Consider the following 19576-nt stretch of genomic DNA (forward strand, 5'->3'; position numbering starts at 1 on the left):
ACCTTTTCCTGGTACCCTTGGATTCTTCATGACTGTACCATCCTTCCCTCAATATGATACACCGACAGTCATCACTTATTTGTCTGTGCTTCAGAAACTATCAGACGCTCTTGAACAAGAAAACGTGGAGGCGTTTACAGCGGCGGTTCAAGAGTACGACAACATCACCCGTCTCGATCCTTGGATTACTTCGTTGCTTCTGAAACTCAAGAAGACCATTGGCGGTGACGATGAAGATATCACCTAGTCACCTGACTTGATTTTTTCGTCATCCAAGCTCTGTTCTATTTATCATGTAATTTCCTCTGGCCATTCCTTGGTCATCACCTTTCATTTGCAATTGCTGTGATGGCTCGCTATCATTTTCTGGTCCTCTGTCAGTGCAAGACGAACTCGAAACCAGCGTCTTTGGTCTGCACACACACACATTCCTCTTGTTGTTGTTGTTTACCCTATTACAGCTAAGCTGTTCTACTTCGCGACAAAAGGCACGACTGAGCCCCCTTCGCAAATGTATCACTTTTTCCATTACTTTACCTCCCTGTTGTCTCTGTGTGCTTTAGTGCCACTTTTGTAAGTTTTCGCTCTTCCCTGACCATCTCTCCACCGAAGACGAGGTTCCTCTGAGTTGCTGTTTTTTTCTGCACGCACATACTTGCTCCTTTAACAGGAAAGACAACGTTTTTGCCTAGCTTTTGCATCTTTTTCACTTTATTTTGGGAAAATGGAAAAATTTATGGTATGCTCAATCGGTATCCTGAGAGGCAAAAAAATCAGGAATGTGAAACTTCGTTCAACACGAGCGAGGCGCTGTTGTAGTGAGTGTTCATAAGCCTAGCAAACATTTCGACTGGTCTTTAGTTAGTCCACTTGTCCAAAACGTAATTTTGTCACTCAGTTTCCCTGATCTGGCTGACAAGAGATTAGTCACTACGATCATCTTGTTGAATGACAACCACGCAGAAACAGATTCGCAGTGCCCTCATCTAGTGGCCTTACGAAGATCTTAGGTTCACCATATATACGTCTATGGGTCGTGTGTCAACCTTCTGTCCCATCGGGAGAGTTGGTTTCCTCAATCTCCGTTGGCCGATTATTTGTGTTGGCAACTGATACATCCATTCACTCTTCCTGGGCTGTCCACAGGACGTCAGATGAATTCTCCCTGACGCAACACCCTTTGTATCAGTTACACCCACCAACGAGGTGAGCGTTGTGACCACAAGTTTGTGCTATGTTTACACCACTCGTGCTCAATTTGGTCACACAGCACGTGTTCGCCGTGGCTCATGATTTCCACAACAGGTTTACAACATTTGTATCAGTGGCATGGCATAGCGTCATCTATACCGTCTGGGCGCGCCACGCTACTCAGTGTAACCGGATCCGACACGCTGTGTGTGTGCTAGTGACCAGGTCTTATGGTCCGCTTGCTTTCCCCACTAGCAAGTCTTTCGCTTGATCAACCGTAAGTAATATCATTTTTATGAGTTTACGATGACGCCCATGAGGTCGGCATTCGTGGTGAGGATTAAGCGTATGCTGTGGGGGCATTCGGGAAACATTAGCTTTTACGAAGAAGTTCTAGGGCTTCTCCGGGGAACCGGTTTTTCGAACGCCTCAGCTGAGCCGTGGTCCGAGCGTCATGTAGACGCGCTTACCTCTCGCAGTAACTACCAAACGGCCTCCGAATCGTATAGCATGCGGTTGCCGGTTGTGCGAATTTAAAACATCTTGGCCAGCCTGCTTGAAGCTCCTCTTTACTTTGCACGTTCACCTGATCCAAGGGAATGGTGATTCAACTTTACGTCCAACTCGTCTATGTTGACTGAATGGTACATGTGGATTTGTATCAGGTTCTGTGGTTATGGGAGTTTTATCGTGAGAAATAACCCCCAGTCCGATTCCGGCATAGAATGGTCGGTCCCCATGGGTTCAGAGAATTGCCAGGATATAAGGAGATCCAGGTGAGCTTTACGTAACGATGGCGCTGATGGATAATGAGGCCGTGGAGCATCGTTTAACACTTGGAGGGGTTGGTGGATTCACCGAGTCATAATGTCCAATTAGTTGGCCTAGCTTACTTTTAGTTAACTCACTGGTGGTATATACAGACAGTGGACAGGAATGTTGTGAAATATAGGCAACTCGGGTTTACTATCTGGTCGTTGGTTTGCCTGCCGAGCTTGGCAATAGGACTAAAAACGCTTCAGCACCAATCGTGGAGGCCGTCTGTTGCTTGCTGGGACGGTGCTCTAACGGAATCCCTCAAGTATGCCACGAGGGTGGGGATTATCGCCAGGATTTTGGGCGCACGACTGAACCTCTGTAAGCGGATACATTTCATCGCAGACAACACCGCAGCGACCGCTTCCGAGAGCGTCATACACGGCTGAGAAGTCTGTCGTCAATATCCTGTTTAGCGGGCAATACTCCCAGTTGAATCGGTTAACAGATACAGAGTACTTTACCTGTTCAGTTATTCGTTCGTGATTTTCTAGGACTGCCGACTTCGTCGCTATTGTAAACTGACGAACATAGGTATCCCAATCTATCCAACACAGTAAGGACACGCGCCGAAACTCTTCACTATCAACGGTGTACCAAACTTCAAACGAATACGCGCCTCTAGCTGTCAGGTGTTGCGTTACTCTATCCGTCCGTACGGACCGATGCAGTCTGACTAGCGGAACCTAAAAAAAGTGAATGGCGGCAGTAATAGTCTGATTGCGGTGTTCAGTAAATCGTAACATTCAGCTGTGTTCTGTCTTGTGGTAGCATACGGCAGTTTGATTCCAACAGCAGCTAAAATTTTCACTGCCTTATCTGGAAATCGGGTTCCAGTGACACACCAGTGTGGTGGACTACTCGCCATACATCGGAACGCATATTTTCTGGCATCTAAGTTATTGCGTTTCACATCCTATGCAATGTCTGGAGTACTTAATATACCAGCACTCGGTGCTCCTTAAGCGAGTATGGAGTTTCAAGGGCGCCAACAGGACGCTCTCCGAGGTGTCGACGAGCAACTTAGGTTGGCTGATCACAGAACTGCGTCGCGGGACGTGGTTCAGGCTGAACAAAGCATTTGAGAACGTCAGACAACATTCCACTGTTGTAACTCGAGACTTGTCTAGTATTTAGAACACGGTGAGGATTTGCCGCTAATGTGGCGATGGTTTCTGACCCAGTGGGAGTCAACTGTACTATTTTTACTGGAACTGCAAGACCTCATGGCTAGTGTTGAGTAGACCGTATCGCTAATCTCAGCGAAAGCACTTTACAGGTATTCAGCACTTGCTTGCTGGCGTGTGATCTTATGGAAGAATGCTTTCTATGAAGAAGGTACAAGAGAATATTGGAAAATCACAGGAAAACAGCTGGTGGCTCATGATTTCCACAACAGGTTTACAACATTTGTATCAGTGGCATGGCATAGCGTCATCTATACCGTCTGGGCGCGCCACGCTACTCAGTGTAACCGGATCCGACACGCTGTGTGTGTGCTAGTGACCAGGTCTTATGGTCCGCTTGCTTTCCCCACTAGCAAGTCTTTCGCTTGATCAACCGTAAGTAATATCATTTTTATGAGTTTACGATGACGCCCATGAGGTCGGCATTCGTGGTGAGGATTAAGCGTATGCTGTGGGGGCATTCGGGAAACATTAGCTTTTACGAAGAAGTTCTAGGGCTTCTCCGGGGAACCGGTTTTTCGAACGCCTCAGCTGAGCCGTGGTCCGAGCGTCATGTAGACGCGCTTACCTCTCGCAGTAACTACCAAACGGCCTCCGAATCGTATAGCATGCGGTTGCCGGTTGTGCGAATTTAAAACATCTTGGCCAGCCTGCTTGAAGCTCCTCTTTACTTTGCACGTTCACCTGATCCAAGGGAATGGTGATTCAACTTTACGTCCAACTCGTCTATGTTGACTGAATGGTACATGTGGATTTGTATCAGGTTCTGTGGTTATGGGAGTTTTATCGTGAGAAATAACCCCCAGTCCGATTCCGGCATAGAATGGTCGGTCCCCATGGGTTCAGAGAATTGCCAGGATATAAGGAGATCCAGGTGAGCTTTACGTAACGATGGCGCTGATGGATAATGAGGCCGTGGAGCATCGTTTAACACTTGGAGGGGTTGGTGGATTCACCGAGTCATAATGTCCAATTAGTTGGCCTAGCTTACTTTTAGTTAACTCACTGGTGGTATATACAGACAGTGGACAGGAATGTTGTGAAATATAGGCAACTCGGGTTTACTATCTGGTCGTTGGTTTGCCTGCCGAGCTTGGCAATAGGACTAAAAACGCTTCAGCACCAATCGTGGAGGCCGTCTGTTGCTTGCTGGGACGGTGCTCTAACGGAATCCCTCAAGTATGCCACGAGGGTGGGGATTATCGCCAGGATTTTGGGCGCACGACTGAACCTCTGTAAGCGGATACATTTCATCGCAGACAACACCGCAGCGACCGCTTCCGAGAGCGTCATACACGGCTGAGAAGTCTGTCGTCAATATCCTGTTTAGCGGGCAATACTCCCAGTTGAATCGGTTAACAGATACAGAGTACTTTACCTGTTCAGTTATTCGTTCGTGATTTTCTAGGACTGCCGACTTCGTCGCTATTGTAAACTGACGAACATAGGTATCCCAATCTATCCAACACAGTAAGGACACGCGCCGAAACTCTTCACTATCAACGGTGTACCAAACTTCAAACGAATACGCGCCTCTAGCTGTCAGGTGTTGCGTTACTCTATCCGTCCGTACGGACCGATGCAGTCTGACTAGCGGAACCTAAAAAAAGTGAATGGCGGCAGTAATAGTCTGATTGCGGTGTTCAGTAAATCGTAACATTCAGCTGTGTTCTGTCTTGTGGTAGCATACGGCAGTTTGATTCCAACAGCAGCTAAAATTTTCACTGCCTTATCTGGAAATCGGGTTCCAGTGACACACCAGTGTGGTGGACTACTCGCCATACATCGGAACGCATATTTTCTGGCATCTAAGTTATTGCGTTTCACATCCTATGCAATGTCTGGAGTACTTAATATACCAGCACTCGGTGCTCCTTAAGCGAGTATGGAGTTTCAAGGGCGCCAACAGGACGCTCTCCGAGGTGTCGACGAGCAACTTAGGTTGGCTGATCACAGAACTGCGTCGCGGGACGTGGTTCAGGCTGAACAAAGCATTTGAGAACGTCAGACAACATTCCACTGTTGTAACTCGAGACTTGTCTAGTATTTAGAACACGGTGAGGATTTGCCGCTAATGTGGCGATGGTTTCTGACCCAGTGGGAGTCAACTGTACTATTTTTACTGGAACTGCAAGACCTCATGGCTAGTGTTGAGTAGACCGTATCGCTAATCTCAGCGAAAGCACTTTACAGGTATTCAGCACTTGCTTGCTGGCGTGTGATCTTATGGAAGAATGCTTTCTATGAAGAAGGTACAAGAGAATATTGGAAAATCACAGGAAAACAGCTGATTTTCGCGTCGGAATGGAGTGGTACATGTTTTTACTGACCTAGACTCGCATCAGAGATTAGCGCTAGTGTACAGTAGGCAAACGAACGTCATAGATTGTTCGGCCTGAAAGTGCGCCCATTACAGGTCGGCTGCTCGCCATGTTTAGCGGGTTTGTAACAACGCAACAGTTCACTTCGGTCCCAGTCCATAACGTGCGAAGACCTACAGCACTCCACCGTTAAGCCATGTTTTCTGTTCCGAACAGGCCTGTGACTTCCATCACAAAGACCGTGTCCCTGTCGTAAGAAAGACCAGTTAGAAAGGGAATAGTGAGGTCGATTAGTTCCTCTAGATGCCTCAGGTGTGAAGGGCATCAACAATCAGCACAACCATGCAAACACGGGGTGGAAATTATTTGCCCTGAATTCATGCCACATTTCCACTGTTGCCTGAAAGTGTCTTTCGAAAGAACTCGTCAGAGTTCACAGTGGGCGACCCCGATCAACCGTACTTTTGCTGAAAGGATCGGCTTGTTTTGGGTGGTTTACGACCGATCAAATCTGTACAGGCCACCGATTCTGGGAGGCTACCGTGGTCGGTAATCGTTTCACGACTACCAATATGACATTTTTGAAGCGCTCCGTATATTTCGCCCATTTGACCAAACGGTCTTCACCCAGTGGGTTTTGATATTTCCTATGTTTCACGTAATTTCTTCCCCAAAGCCGCGTTTACCAACCAGTCATTAATTCAACAAGTCATTGAATCCAGCACAAAAGGCCACCAGTGTACATTCTCATAATAGCGGCTTGGAATAGGTTATAGGTTGCCTGTTTCTTTCTAAATTTTTGTTGCCTGTTGGCGATTTCGGTCTACTCATCCTATCAGCACTCTGACGCGCTATCCCTGTTTGTTACGCAACCACGGTAAAGCACTGATCGCGTTGTTTTCGGCGTCCGTGCAAACATTCTGTGCCTCAATTGCAGTGCCAGATCTGCTACTGGAGCTCATCAGTTGAAATCATATTTTCACGTGATCGGACTCTACACTGACGCCACAATTACATGGGTTGTTGAATTTTGGACAATCTTTTGCCTGAGATAATCTGGTTTCTACATAGTTCTTCTGATTAGGGCTCACCACAATTCCTTTTCGACTTCTACCTACTGAGAAACGCTATTGCTTTCGCATCCGTACACTTTCATATCATTATAAAACAAACTGGTCATGAAAGAGGTAAGCTAGCACTAAGTCCCTTACCCATCCACATTTACTCTTCTCTTTACAATAAGGCTTTCAAATAAGTCATGGTTGTACGGCAATGAAGCATCCGTGTTGTGCATGGATGTCATGCTGTCAGTGGTGATGATGATGAGGCATTCATGAAAGAAAAGTACCGGAAACTAACGATGAGGGAAAGGGTTGACAACATGAAGGATAAAGGGATAGGATGAACAATACTGTATTGTACATGCAGTACCATTTGATCCAATGTACTTGTATTCATTTTGAGAACCCCCACAACTGTACCAGTCCTCTGAGGGCCAAACATTTAACCTACAAGTCCCATCTGCTAATTCACCATTCCGAAATTTCCGACGCAGATCGCCAAGAAGCTTCTACCCTATTATACTCGTATGAAACCGTGCCGACTTTAGACATGACTTGACGTATATTCCGTTATTTTTGTGCCCACCAGGTGAGATCTCCAACATTCCTCCGCGCAGAAAAACTGGAACTGAGTTTGCGGCTTGCTGTGCGGACTTCCAATACCTCGTCTTAGCTCCTTTTTGGACCACATCAGTGAACGAAAATGTGACGCTGGATCACCACTGTGGAACCTGTTCGCGAGAACCAAAGAGACGGACTAAAAGACGAACCATGTGTGACTCGGACCTAGCAGCCTGTCATTTTTAGGTGAACCTAGCACAAAACTAGCAAGCTGTCTGGCATAGATTGACTAAATTTTACACCGAATATGTTACGAAGATGCCCAAAATCCAGTATCCACCGGAATACTGTTAGTAGTGGCGTCTAAAAATCGCCTGTTTCGCCAAGTAGTCCTTCCGTCGAGTCAATAACTTCATCGACACAATCTAAAACGCAAAAACAACACAGAAAGCTCCTTCCGCCTCCGACCTAGAGAAATAAGGCCATAAAGACATTCTCGTTTTTCGTTGCAAGTAGAAGAAATCAATTCAGGAATGGATAAAAAGAAGATAAAACAAAACTGAAAAATGCAAATTCAACATTTGTACAGTTTCAGCTGGTATACGAACATCTCGGAGTGGTCTTATCAGCCTCGAAAGAAGGAAACCGCAATCCGTATGGCGCAGTTTTAGATACATTAGTGAATGCATTATCTACAGTGGCGCTTCTCAGGTGCCTGTCCATCCAAAGCATTGACCTACCATGTGCTTCCGCGTCGACCACAAAATTGTGATATTCAACAAGTGAATATGGGATTTCTAAGACTCCTTGTATTCAAATTCGTTGTAATCCATAGCTTTGATGCATTTTGGTGAAATGTAGTTGACAGTCGGTGAAGGATGAAAACGGCTGATCACATTCGGAACACTTCAAAAAGAACGACGTCGGAGAAGCCCCTAGTGTGTTGCTAGTGGGCCTTGTGGGCTGTTCGTGATTGCTTGCGTTCGATCCAACCGGAGGACCTTGAGAGTTCGCTTGGAACGTGGTGCTCGAAGTTATAGGAGAAGAAGAATGTCCGCTTGATGAATTCGGAGTACGGCTGCTTCGGTTACTATGTACAAGAAATAGGTGAGCTTCAAAACTTGTAAGATCTGAAAATACTTGTGGATTGCGGCAGTGCTGGCACATATAGCCGGGACTGGGCTTTTCAACTGGCCTGTGTTCTATTGGGGATTGCGCGACATTTGTTCTGTTGGTGCACAAAGGTGATTTGGCACTGGTTGAGGGAGGTTCTCGTTGCCTGAGGTCTTCTTTGTGCGCAGCGTCCCTAGCTGACACATGTGTTCCACATTCCGGTGAATTGAGCAATCCAGGAAAGCGCGAAAAGAGCGCTTCAAACACGGAGTTTGGTAGACTACTTGCCTCAGCTTGTTCAGGCTTGGAGAGAGGACCTAAAGCAGATAATAGCGCCAGGGATGTAAAGGCTAAAATTTTCTGGCGTGCTTCATCTGATTGACAAGCCTGTTCCAACAAATGACGGAGTTGTTCATGTAAATATGATAAGGAATTATTCGATTGTGGCGATTCTTCAAGCGCTTGAGTTGAAGTAGGAGGTGGCTCAAACGGAGTCTTTGGGATATTCGACTTGAAAGCCGACGGGACCGAGGAATCCGTCCTCAATGGAGCTATACATGGTATTCTTGGTGGGTCGGAACCAACGACTTGTTGCATAGGCGGGGGAATTGCATTACATAGGTTGTTTGAATTAGCCCCTTCATGACTGTCAGGTGATTCTAACAGCAGTCTCTGTCTGGGGCAAAGAGGCTGATCTCTTTTCACTGACTGACACGTTGCGTTGGAACGACGACACACTGCGCTTGTGTGCACTTCAGTGGCAAGGGTGTCGTATGCAGTCATCCCCTCTGTTCTTGTTTCGTGTGTCCTAGACAGTGCCTGGCGTTCGGCCGCTTTTATTGCTTTCGTCTGAATCAACTTAAAACTCCTGTCTGATTTCGGCGTGACTTTTCCGTTTTTGACATCACGCAGCTTCAAGATCGGGCAGTTTCGAGCTCGATGGTAATGCAGATTGCTTGGAGAAGTGTAGCGCTGTCCACAGTCGTCACAGTTATATGGCTTCTGGCTGGAATTGTAATGTGATTTGTAGTGTCCGGTCAGAGAGAAACGATTGGGGAAAAGGCGTTTGCATATTCGACACTTGTACAGTCCCTCAGGTGTGCGTAAACTGGTATCCATAGTTGGGCGTCTAGCTTGAAGTTTGCTTAATTCTTTGAGACTCGCTGAGCGCTGCTGGTGTTGCGATGATGATGATGATAATGGTAGGCTTGGTGACGATGAAGACGACGATTGCTGTCTTGAAGCTATAACGCAAGATCTCAATGATTTGACCTGTGATCCTTGGTCCATTTCGGAGTACCTGGTACGTGGTACGCTTGTTCGAGACTTTTCTGGTGTGGATCGACTGACGGCCTGTTGGTGAAGTGGACTTTCTTGGAAATTATAACGTTCCGGGCTGGGTTTCCCTGTTGTGCCTCTTGTTCGCCTTACAACTAAATGGAAGATATATGACGGATTTAAGTTTTTTGCATTTGAATAGAACGTGGCAAGGAATTCATCCGAAGTTCCATCAACCAGAAACCTACACTAAGTATTTACATCAACGAGCTGGACAGCCTACGCGATTGGGAACTGTGCGTACTAGTGTTTTTGACATTGCATTACTGCCAGATGCTCACCTGGAAACTATGTTGAAATATAATGTCTATGATCCACAAACGATTAGCCTCATAGACTGTGGAGATGACTGGACTCAAACTGTCTCAGACGATTGGACGCCGTGATGAATGACTTTGATGGAGTGAACAATTATTGATCCACCGCTCAAGTTGAGTTTCAGTAGCGTCCACAAAAAGCGTTCACTATCGAAGATCCAACCAGGTCAGAAACCTGAACTTTGATCACTTGATCTGCACATAACTAAAATTATCAGGATTTCTCACTCCGCAAAGCAAAAATCATATCTGTATTGTGAACCGATCGTTTACTGTATACTGAGTGCTTCTGAGTATGTCGTCGTTGGCGTCTGTGATTATGGATTTTCACTTTCATGGGAGTGGGCATTGACGAAAATATTCCATATGACGAATGAATGGATGCGGATCACTAATGCCCTATGAAGAGGCTCATTATTCGGACGGAGGCCTTATGTAGTAGGTGTGTGAGGGTACCGGACAGTGGGGCTATTGACGTTTCGTTCATCCATCTCTTCTTATCAGGCAATGTGAGTTGTACGGGACAAAGTATCGTATCGAAATAACCAAGTCTCCTCGCACTACCTTTGATTGATAAGTAGCTAAGTGAAAGAATAAAATTTACTTGACAAGTGAAACCTTCGTCCGGCAAGTCGTCATTTGAGAAGCCAGTCAACACGTGAATACATGATGTGGACCCCATGATTGGAGGATGAGCGGTGCTACATCTTGTCTAATTGTGGATTAGTCAAACTGCTGATCAATCACTTGTGGCTAAACTACTGGCCGGAAAGTTCGAGAACCATTGGAGTTCCATAGATGCTCACTGCTGATGATTCCCATCAGGGATGAGATGAATGCATAATGCTTCTCAGTTCACTTGAAAAATGAATCTCTAATGAGAAGGCTAAATATCTTGCATTACGGACCATCTTTATTGAGAACCGTCATCACGCACACATCAAAATCTCAGTTCGCACTACGTGACCTCATAGTGAGTGGCTCCCGCAACTGGTCGTTGAATTCAACGTTAGCGGGTTCTTCAACCTAGTGTACTTCACACTGACACTGAGAATATACTCGAATTGCGATTAGCACCACTTGTACCGTAAAATAAGACGGTATACTCATGAAAGGACTCTAAAATTAAGCTTCACTTCATCCTGAATACAACTCTATTGTATGGATGAGAGGAGTTCCAGTCCAGATTCTATCACGCGAGTAAAATCAATCCTTGCTGAAAAGCCGCAAAGCACGCCAAGACTGTCTCATCCCTGTTGGAAAGCATCTCCTGGGAACTTTGAATCCCAAGTCTTCCGGTTAATAGAGGAGCTCCACACCATTCGGTTTCGAAAGGTTAATCAGCAGTGCGATTCACTTGAATCTGTCCCTCAAGCATGCATCACCTGATCGATGTCCAGTGGCTCTTCGATTAGGGAATTTCAACACGAAAAAAGCACACGTGAGTTTGGGGATGTTTACCTATCCGAAGAGACTTAAATGTCTGGATTCCGAGTAGTCTTAGCCATTCTCAGTCACGACACTACGCAGTACAAATGGGTAGGACCATATCGAGATGCTCACATTGCCCTGAAAGGATACTTCACGTTGACCTTCTATAGTTTCTCCGCCGAGTAGTGCTCAATTTCTTTTTTTTTCGGCTGGCCAGATTGTATTGGTGAATGCTAGTGGCCAAACTGAAACTAGGTTGGAACGTCAGTGGTCCACCCGCTACTCTCATTCCTCCTTCTTAAAGAACGGAGCGTTTTATCATCTAAGCTGTTCCGTTCTCAGCATAGCTCGCCATCGATCGGTTTGTACTACTCAGTAGGATTGGGTCTCTCATCGGTGAACGAAACTGTGGCAGCTACAACCACTGTACGACGAGTACGCGGTTAATACAGCTGACAATGATGATGATGATGACACTTTAGAGATTTGAGTGAAGACAATACGTATTAGGCGCAGTTTGCATTAGTCGATTTTCTGTTTGGCGTTATCTCGTGCTCCATCAAAAGAATGTTCAGTAGTCGAAACCGAAAAACATTATCAATTCCCCCAAGAAGGTCCTCCCTAAAGAGGGGTTTGAAAAATACTCCAATAATGATAAAGTCCTTCCCAAAAAGGGGCCATTTTGGCGATAAACACAGTAAACGTACTTTTTCTGGGTGGAGAGTCTTCTTTCGTCCCTTCTTCAAGTTCCCCAAGAGGTTCGGTATTGTCCGTGGAGCACGAATCTGCGAAACCCGGGGTCCTTGCCTAAATCACGTGAACCAGACAAACATAGTATGTTTTGATGTTATCAACACACAAGAACAAATTTCAAGATGACAATGATCAACGGAAAGAAAATCCAGAATCATATACACAAGTCTCAGTTGAGTTATTTGTCTGACGAGATAATAGTAAGCTTGGATTGAACATCAATCAGCGGTGTCCGTGTGGATGTGTAAGAAAAACGGCAATCAGTATGAGAACCAAACATATAGAATGTTAGATTTTTGTCTAATCGGATTGTCGAAACGATTTGAAGACTCTTGTCGCCATAGCATACTTAGCAGAGGAACGGAAATCAATGCTACACAGTTGCCCAATCGGGATGAACTTAGCCTTCCGCTTTTCAAAAGTGCAACCATCAGTAGTACGAGTTGCATTCATGCAACATTGTTTCAAGGCAGCCGCACAATCTGGTCTGCCAGTGAACATTGACGGTCATTTTGTAGCGGCCTCTTTGCTGACTATTAGTACTTGTGCACTCAGTGTTGCTGTATCATCCATTACGTTGACAATTGAAATTCCCCACATTTATTCTGTCCCTGTTTGTAACCCCCCCCCTTGTGTTGAGTTTGCGTATATGAACTGACGTTTGTTTGTCCTTACCACTTCATCCATTTGGCCTTGAGGTCATACAGTCAATTGTGGTCTACTTGGTGCACGTGTGACTGTCTCACGCGGGAGTCACTTTGCTCATTTGGTTCGTACTTTTGTAGTCCAAGTGGATCATTGTTTTGGGCGAGTACCTACTGTCGAGAAACTCAGCTCCGACTTTGTTTTGCCCTCCCGGAGGTTCTCGTATTACGCGTCACTCGAAGATACCGTTCACCCGTTACAGTTGCAACAGAACGCACTTTTGCGTTGTTTCTCCTCTTTATCTACTTCTTGCGGTGTTCTAACCCTTTTCTCGTTGTAAGGGCTCCTTCAGGTTCCTATCGCTTTCCACATTATTGTAAGAGCTTCTGGCACCATGTCCCATCGGGAAGACGACAATGAAAATATAGACGGGTTTATCTAACTGCGTTTGTGAGGAGAACAATCTCTGTTCAGCCAATGATATTTTAATAGAAACTTTTGATTTTTCAGCAACTCACGTGATCCATCTGAGGCGACCGATCCCATTGGTCGGATTTTTTCGAGCCTGTATTCCCAACCGAAACCAGTCGCAGTTTCAAGCATCCCGCATCTGATAAAAAAGCGTATCAATAAATATTAAACACTAAGAGGACTAGGATAGAACAATTTTAGTTAAAAGAAATATAGTATTGAAGTTGACTTATCGTAACAGCACCAATTACTGTATTCTAGGCCAGATTGTAAACTACTGAGGCAGAAATTGGTCGATAGATTCAAACGATGCGAAGAGCCATGACCACTGAGCATACCCTACTTAAAATAGTGACAAAAATTGTCCGTTGTCGAGTGAATTAGGGTAAAAACGTGTAGTTATCGTATTTATCTTGTTGATAAAAGGAAGTGGAAGTCTGAATCTGGAGCAAAGTGTTCCACCTTACTTACTAACATGAGTCAACGCAATAGAACTTTCATGATATATGAAACTATGAAAAAACTGATCGTTCACCAGAAGCTGGGTGCATCACACGGCATTCTATTCGGCATATGGCCAAGGTTCAACTTGTACGAAATTAACTCACTCAGCCCAGAATGTCAATGAAAAGCGGATTTGCGAGCGATCTGCTTGCCGATAGTATGGTATAATATACTTTTGTAGTAATATAGTATATAGTAAACTCACTCACCCAGAATGTCAATGAAAAGCGGATTTGCGAGCGATCTGCTTGCCGATAGTATGGTATAATATACTTTTGTAGTAATATAATATAGTATATAGTGTAGTAGTAGTAGTAGTAATAGTGGTCGGCGAGCTGAACCACCTCCTCGTGGTGCCGACCGGGTAGCCTGGACGTCTGTCTGGGTGAGCTAAGAGTTCAGCAACTCCAGACAGGGCCAACCACCCCGTTTGGTTTCAATGTGCTGGTTACTTTCGACAATGTATACTACGAATCATCTGGCGCCTCCGCACCAGTTCCAACCAGTACACAGGAGAGACTCGTTGGGTTCACGTGTGAGGAATGTGGCAAGTGCTGCAAATCGAAAGCTGGCTTTGTAGCCCATCATCGAGTTCACGACAATGAAAGTGTTGGTACGAACACAGTCGCCCAATTGGCCTGCGCTGATTGTTCCCGCCTTTTTCCGACGAAGATTGGCCTGAGTCAACACCGCCGGCACGCACACCCCACCCAGCATAATGCAGATAAGCTTGGCCGAGTGAAGTATTCCGGTACCCGCTGGTCCCAGCAAGAGTCACAATCGCTCTTACGCCTGGCTAACAATTTATATCCATCTTGTGGCACGCAAACCGAGCTGTTCACGAGATTGGAGCAGTATTTTCCTGGTCGATCGGCTATCAGCATCAAAACCAGGTTACGGGTGCTTAACTGGCAAGCACAACAGGACGAATCATCATCTGGTGAACCTGAGCAAACTATCGGTCAGACGACGGCCTACTCATCAGAAGCCGATGACTACAGCGTCTGGTTTAAACAAACCGTGGATTGCACCGTGTCACTCTTGGAATCCCATGCTGACCGTTCGCTCGCTAGTGTTGACCTTCTGGCATTTGCCCGAGGGTTGCAGTCTGGCATCATGACACCGGAGCAAGTCCTGTCGCTTCTGGACCTCCACGCCTCCAGGACATTTCCACACACCTGGAAAACTGTTTCCCGACGTCGCCGCCAGTTAGCCCATCGGATCCCGGTCAGCCGAAAGCAGATCCGCCGAGCCAACTACGCCGCCATCCAGACTCTATACCACCAAAGACGGAAAGATGCAGCGTCTGCTGTACTCGATGGGTCATGGAAGGATTTATACAAAGGAAACTGCGGCCTACCTATGGACGCCGAACAGTATTGGAAACAAGTGCTCTCAGCTCCAAAACACGCGGATAGCCGACCAAGTCGCATGGTAGTACCATCCGACTGGAGCTTGATCGAGCCAATTACAGGAGAGGAAGTTGGCCGTACGATCCGTTTAATGGGCAATTCGTCCCCAGGCCTGGACAAGCTCACACCCAAGACGCTCCGCCGGTTCAATGCTAATGTGCTCGCTGGGTATTTCAACTTATTTTTGTTATCTGGGGGTTGTCCCCCACATCTGTGTAGAGCCCGTATTACGCTAGTTCCGAAGGTCCCACATCCGACTTCACCTGATCAACTGAGACCGATCTCCGTGTCATCCATTCTTGTCCGTTGCTTCCATAAGGTGCTTGCTGATCGCTGGAGTCGTAGATTGCAACTGCCCTCTCTTCAGTTTGCATTTCTGCATCGAGACGGCTGTTTGGAAGCCACATCGCTGTTGCATGCCCTGCTTCGTCACTCTTCAGCGACTGCTTCTAACCTCAGCTTGGCGTTTGTCGATATCTCGAAAGCGTTCGATTCGGTTTCGCATGACACAATCGTCAGATCTGCCAAGGCGTTTGGAGCTCCGTCACCTCTAGTTCGATACATCGCACAGTCCTATGAGAATGCTGTAGCAGTTTTCCCCAGTTCCGAGGTTCACTGCCACAGAGGTGTGAGGCAAGGAGATCCACTCTCCCCATTATTATTCATTATGGCAATGGATGAGGTTCTTGGATTGTCGATGCCGCAACTGGGATACCAGTTCCATGACACCTTAGTAGATGGTTTTGCTTTCGCTGACGACTGGGTCGTGTGTGCAGAAAGTCAGGCACGCCTTAAAGAGAAGCTTGAAGCTGCTGCGGTCGAGTTGGGAAGAGCTGGCATGAAAATAAACGCCCGAAAGACTAAAGTGATGGTTATTTGTGGGGACAGGAAACATCGGGCAACAGCAGTCTCAGTCGAACCATTTCGCTTTGCCGAGGAACTAATCACTCCTCTGGGTCCGACAGACACTGTAACATATTTGGGCATTCCCTTCACCTCCAAGGGGAAAGGGGTCTTCAACCACCGACAGCACCTGCTCAAACTGCTCGAAGAAGTGACGCGTGCCCCGTTGAAGCCGCATCAAAGAATGGATATCACGAGGAACTACCTGATACCAAGGCTGACATATTCGCTCGTGCTCGGCCAAGTCCACAGGAACACACTAAAAAGATTGGACAACTACATCAGGCAATATATTCGTGGCTGGCTACGTCTACCGAAGGACACCCCAATCAGCTACATCCACGCCGGTAAACAACATGGGGGACTTGGTATCCCAAGTCTGAGTGCAACAATCCCGATGCAGCGGAAAACGCGTATGGAAAAGCTCCTCTCTACTCAGTGCCGAGTACTACGCAATGTGGTCAACGATTCCGCATTCGGCAAAATTGTTCGGGATCTCAGCCTTCCGATCCGAGTCCATGGAGCATGCGTAAACACCAAGGAGGAGCTGGTGGCTGCTTGGGGTGAAAGTCTGCACAACAGCGCTGACGGTCGCGGTTTACGAGAGTTGGTCACTTCGCCTCTCTCGAATCGATGGCTCGTATTCCCAGAACGAGTGTTTCCACGGATATTTATCCGGGGTATCCAGCTCCGATGCAACCTGCTTAGGACGAGAGTTAGAAGCGCTCGGCATGGTCATGGTGGCCAGACGATCTTATGTCGTGGAAACTGTGGCCAACCGGAGAGTTTGGTGCATATTTTGCAATCCTGCTGGATTACGCATGATGCCAGATGTGCTCGTCATAATCGGGTTGCAAGGGAACTTGCAAAACGTCTCCGTCGACTGGGGTACACCGTCTTCGAGGAGTTGAGAGCCCCTACTTCTACGTCGTTCATCAAACCTGACCTAATCGCTGTTCGAGATCGCCGTGCAACTGTAATAGACGTCAGCATAATCTCGGATGGGCGTGGAGTGATAGTGTGGAATGAGAAGAAACAGAAGTATGGTGCTGATGAACATTCCCTCGCCATAATCTCAGCCCTACATGCCATCGGTTGTGATATCGACTTTTTGGTTCACCAACCGATGATCATCTCTTATCGAGGGATCTGCTTTCCTCAATCCGCTAAGGCTGTTATTGGACTGGGACTTCCTAAGGTCGCAGTCAGTGACTTGTGTTTGCTTGCCATTGTGGGCTCTCTGCGTACTTATGACACTTTTATGCGTGGTACATGGCGCTGAATGTACATTTTTGCCGTTTAATCTCACACCAGACCCAGTATGACGGACCCTTTGTGCCGGATATGCGAGCCTTGACTGTGCTAGCGCCTACCGCGTCTTGAAGAGCATTCACCATTGTTTGTCCTTTCTTCGGTTGTTGGTCTTTAGACGCGTGTTTCCATATCAAAACCTTTACATACTTTGGGATTTACCTCATCAGACTGAAACTGTTCTTGGCATGATTTCGAATGAGACGTTTCTCTCTTTTCTCCCATATTCTCCTGTGGAAAGAATGTAGATTCCCATGATCTGAATATAAACCTAAAAATGCATCGAGAGAAGGCCCATGGCGTCTATCTTTTCGTTGCCCTTCACTGTTTTTTTAATCCAGTGACATCTAGCACGGCTCAGCTTTCATGGTGTGCCTCTGTTAAAACTTGTGGCACAGCAGTCAGTCTCAGTGAACATCTCGACAAATGATTGAGACAGCTGTCAACGATACCAGCTCTGATCTACAAGTGAATCACCCAAGTCCCCAAGATACCTACGGTTCAGTGACACATTTGGATGCAATCAACTGTAGAGCAAACCCAAGCTTCTCCGAGGAAAGATAGTTTTGCGTGTTCACGTGAACAATCAAACAATAGTTCAGGGAGCAATGCTGAAAAACTGAGAAGCACTGTAGAACTGTTTTACTTTTGCAGGGAAGCATCGGGCGGTGTGAACCTCAGTTGATGATTGTCTCCACTCACAATCTGTTCAGATACTTCGGTTACGACTAGGTAGGGCTGTCACAAGAGATGCTGCCTGTCCGTGAACTCACACATCTGCCAGCCAGGTGACCGACTAGTCATTAAATTTTGCAGTTTGTGTTAGTTAAACCCGGTTTCTTCCCATCGGTTCTTGAGGGACATACTTCGTCAAAATTCGATCTGTCTCCAATTCGGATGATTGCCTCTCGAACCTTAAATTGCTCCACAACTGTTGTAGCTGAATTTCCGTCCAAAGGATCTCGTAGGCTATCCTACCTTCCGTAATACTAAAACTGTAGGGCACGATTCAAGCAAAAAACGATCCAGCTTGACTAGGTTCGTATTTTTGTGAACAACAAAATACGAATCATGCCAAGTACAAATCCAGCAACAACTTACCTGGCGTGTTTAGAGATGGTGAGACTGCATAGGATAGGCGCGTTTTAGTGTGGGATGAGCTGTTTGAAACAACAGACTGTGGGCTAGTCGGAATGGCCGAATGAGACAGTGATGAAGGTGAGTGATGATTGTGACTGCCGGTGGATTCGTTCGATCCAAGGTCATTTTCCGCAGCTGATCTCGAAGGTGGTCTTGTTGTGTCCTGTGTATCCAGCGCAGGTAAACTATAACCTTCAATTATTGTGGCATCTTGCTCCTCGCTGGTCTGCAAGCAGGGTAGTGGGTTGACGTTTCTGCAGTTGTTGTTGGCGGTGGTGGCGGCGACGGCGCTATGGTTCTCTGGAAGTGTAGCTGCACAGGACAGCCATTTTAATCCTGCAAAGAATGTGCGGTAGAAGTGGACGAATCAGATCAGGATCCATACTCACAGAAAGTTCCGTTACGTTTCCTACAATACACGCTGACTACTCTCTGTTTAGGACGGAGTGTGGGTTTTAATTCCTAGGATGTAAGGCCTCTATTTCGTTTACTGAAACTCTAACATAGTTTATTTGATTTCGCTACAACTAAGTCATCCTTTTCTCGTTATTTATTTAATCAGTAAGATCTAGATAAATCAATTGAGAATGATTACTCAACAGGGTATATCTCATGATATTTGGATGGGAATACACGAGGAACGGCAGTAACGCTTCACTTGTCAAGCAGGTTGTTGAGTCCGTCCTGTCATCCACTGTTCTTTCATCACTAAGGTGCGAGTTACTCTGACGTCTATTAGGATGGACTACCAAGCACGCTAGGAAAGATATCTCTAGTTCTCAACTATTCACTTGAAATTCCGTGGAATTTCGTCAGATGCGCCTGATGATGATTCTGAACAGGAATGAAACAACCATATAGGGCTCCTCGGCTTTCCAGCACAGATTGGCTCCACTTATAGGATGAAGTCTCCTCTGGAAGTTTCCAAATATCCTTACGCACCCGTATCTACCGAACTAAAACGGAACTCTAAGGAAATTGACTGGAAAACAACGTTCGTACGAACGAAGTAGTGCAACATCCATACCGTAAAAATGTTTTGGTTATATTTGATTTTACCGGATCAAAGCTTGGGTTGCTTTGCCGTCAACGTTAGTACCA

General features: G+C 46.3%; 2 protein-coding genes across 2 annotated transcripts in view; one reads left to right on the plus strand and one right to left on the minus strand.

Annotated features, from left to right (window-relative positions):
• Positions 1–28: 28 nt before the first annotated feature.
• T265_05937 (hypothetical protein) lies at positions 29–247 on the plus strand (the record flags this gene model as incomplete). Its single annotated transcript, XM_009171084.1, has 1 exon — positions 29–247. One exon carries the CDS (start codon positions 29–31, stop codon positions 245–247), a length of 219 nt encoding a protein of 72 aa, XP_009169348.1.
• A 7391-nt stretch (positions 248–7638) lies between these two features.
• Positions 7639–19576, minus strand: part of T265_05938 (hypothetical protein) — a gene marked incomplete at both ends in the record, with an annotated part of 32347 nt that continues 20409 nt past the window's right edge. The window contains 4 exons of the mRNA XM_009171085.1: positions 7639–9683; positions 12044–12143; positions 13253–13344; positions 18437–18811. Of these exons, the coding sequence (XP_009169349.1) occupies positions 7951–9683; positions 12044–12143; positions 13253–13344; positions 18437–18811 (2300 nt within the window). The remainder of the gene's footprint in view (positions 9684–12043; positions 12144–13252; positions 13345–18436; positions 18812–19576) is intronic.

Source organism: Opisthorchis viverrini, assembly GCF_000715545.1.
Source record: "Opisthorchis viverrini unplaced genomic scaffold opera_v5_118, whole genome shotgun sequence".
Lineage (NCBI taxonomy): Eukaryota > Metazoa > Platyhelminthes > Trematoda > Opisthorchiida > Opisthorchiidae > Opisthorchis > Opisthorchis viverrini.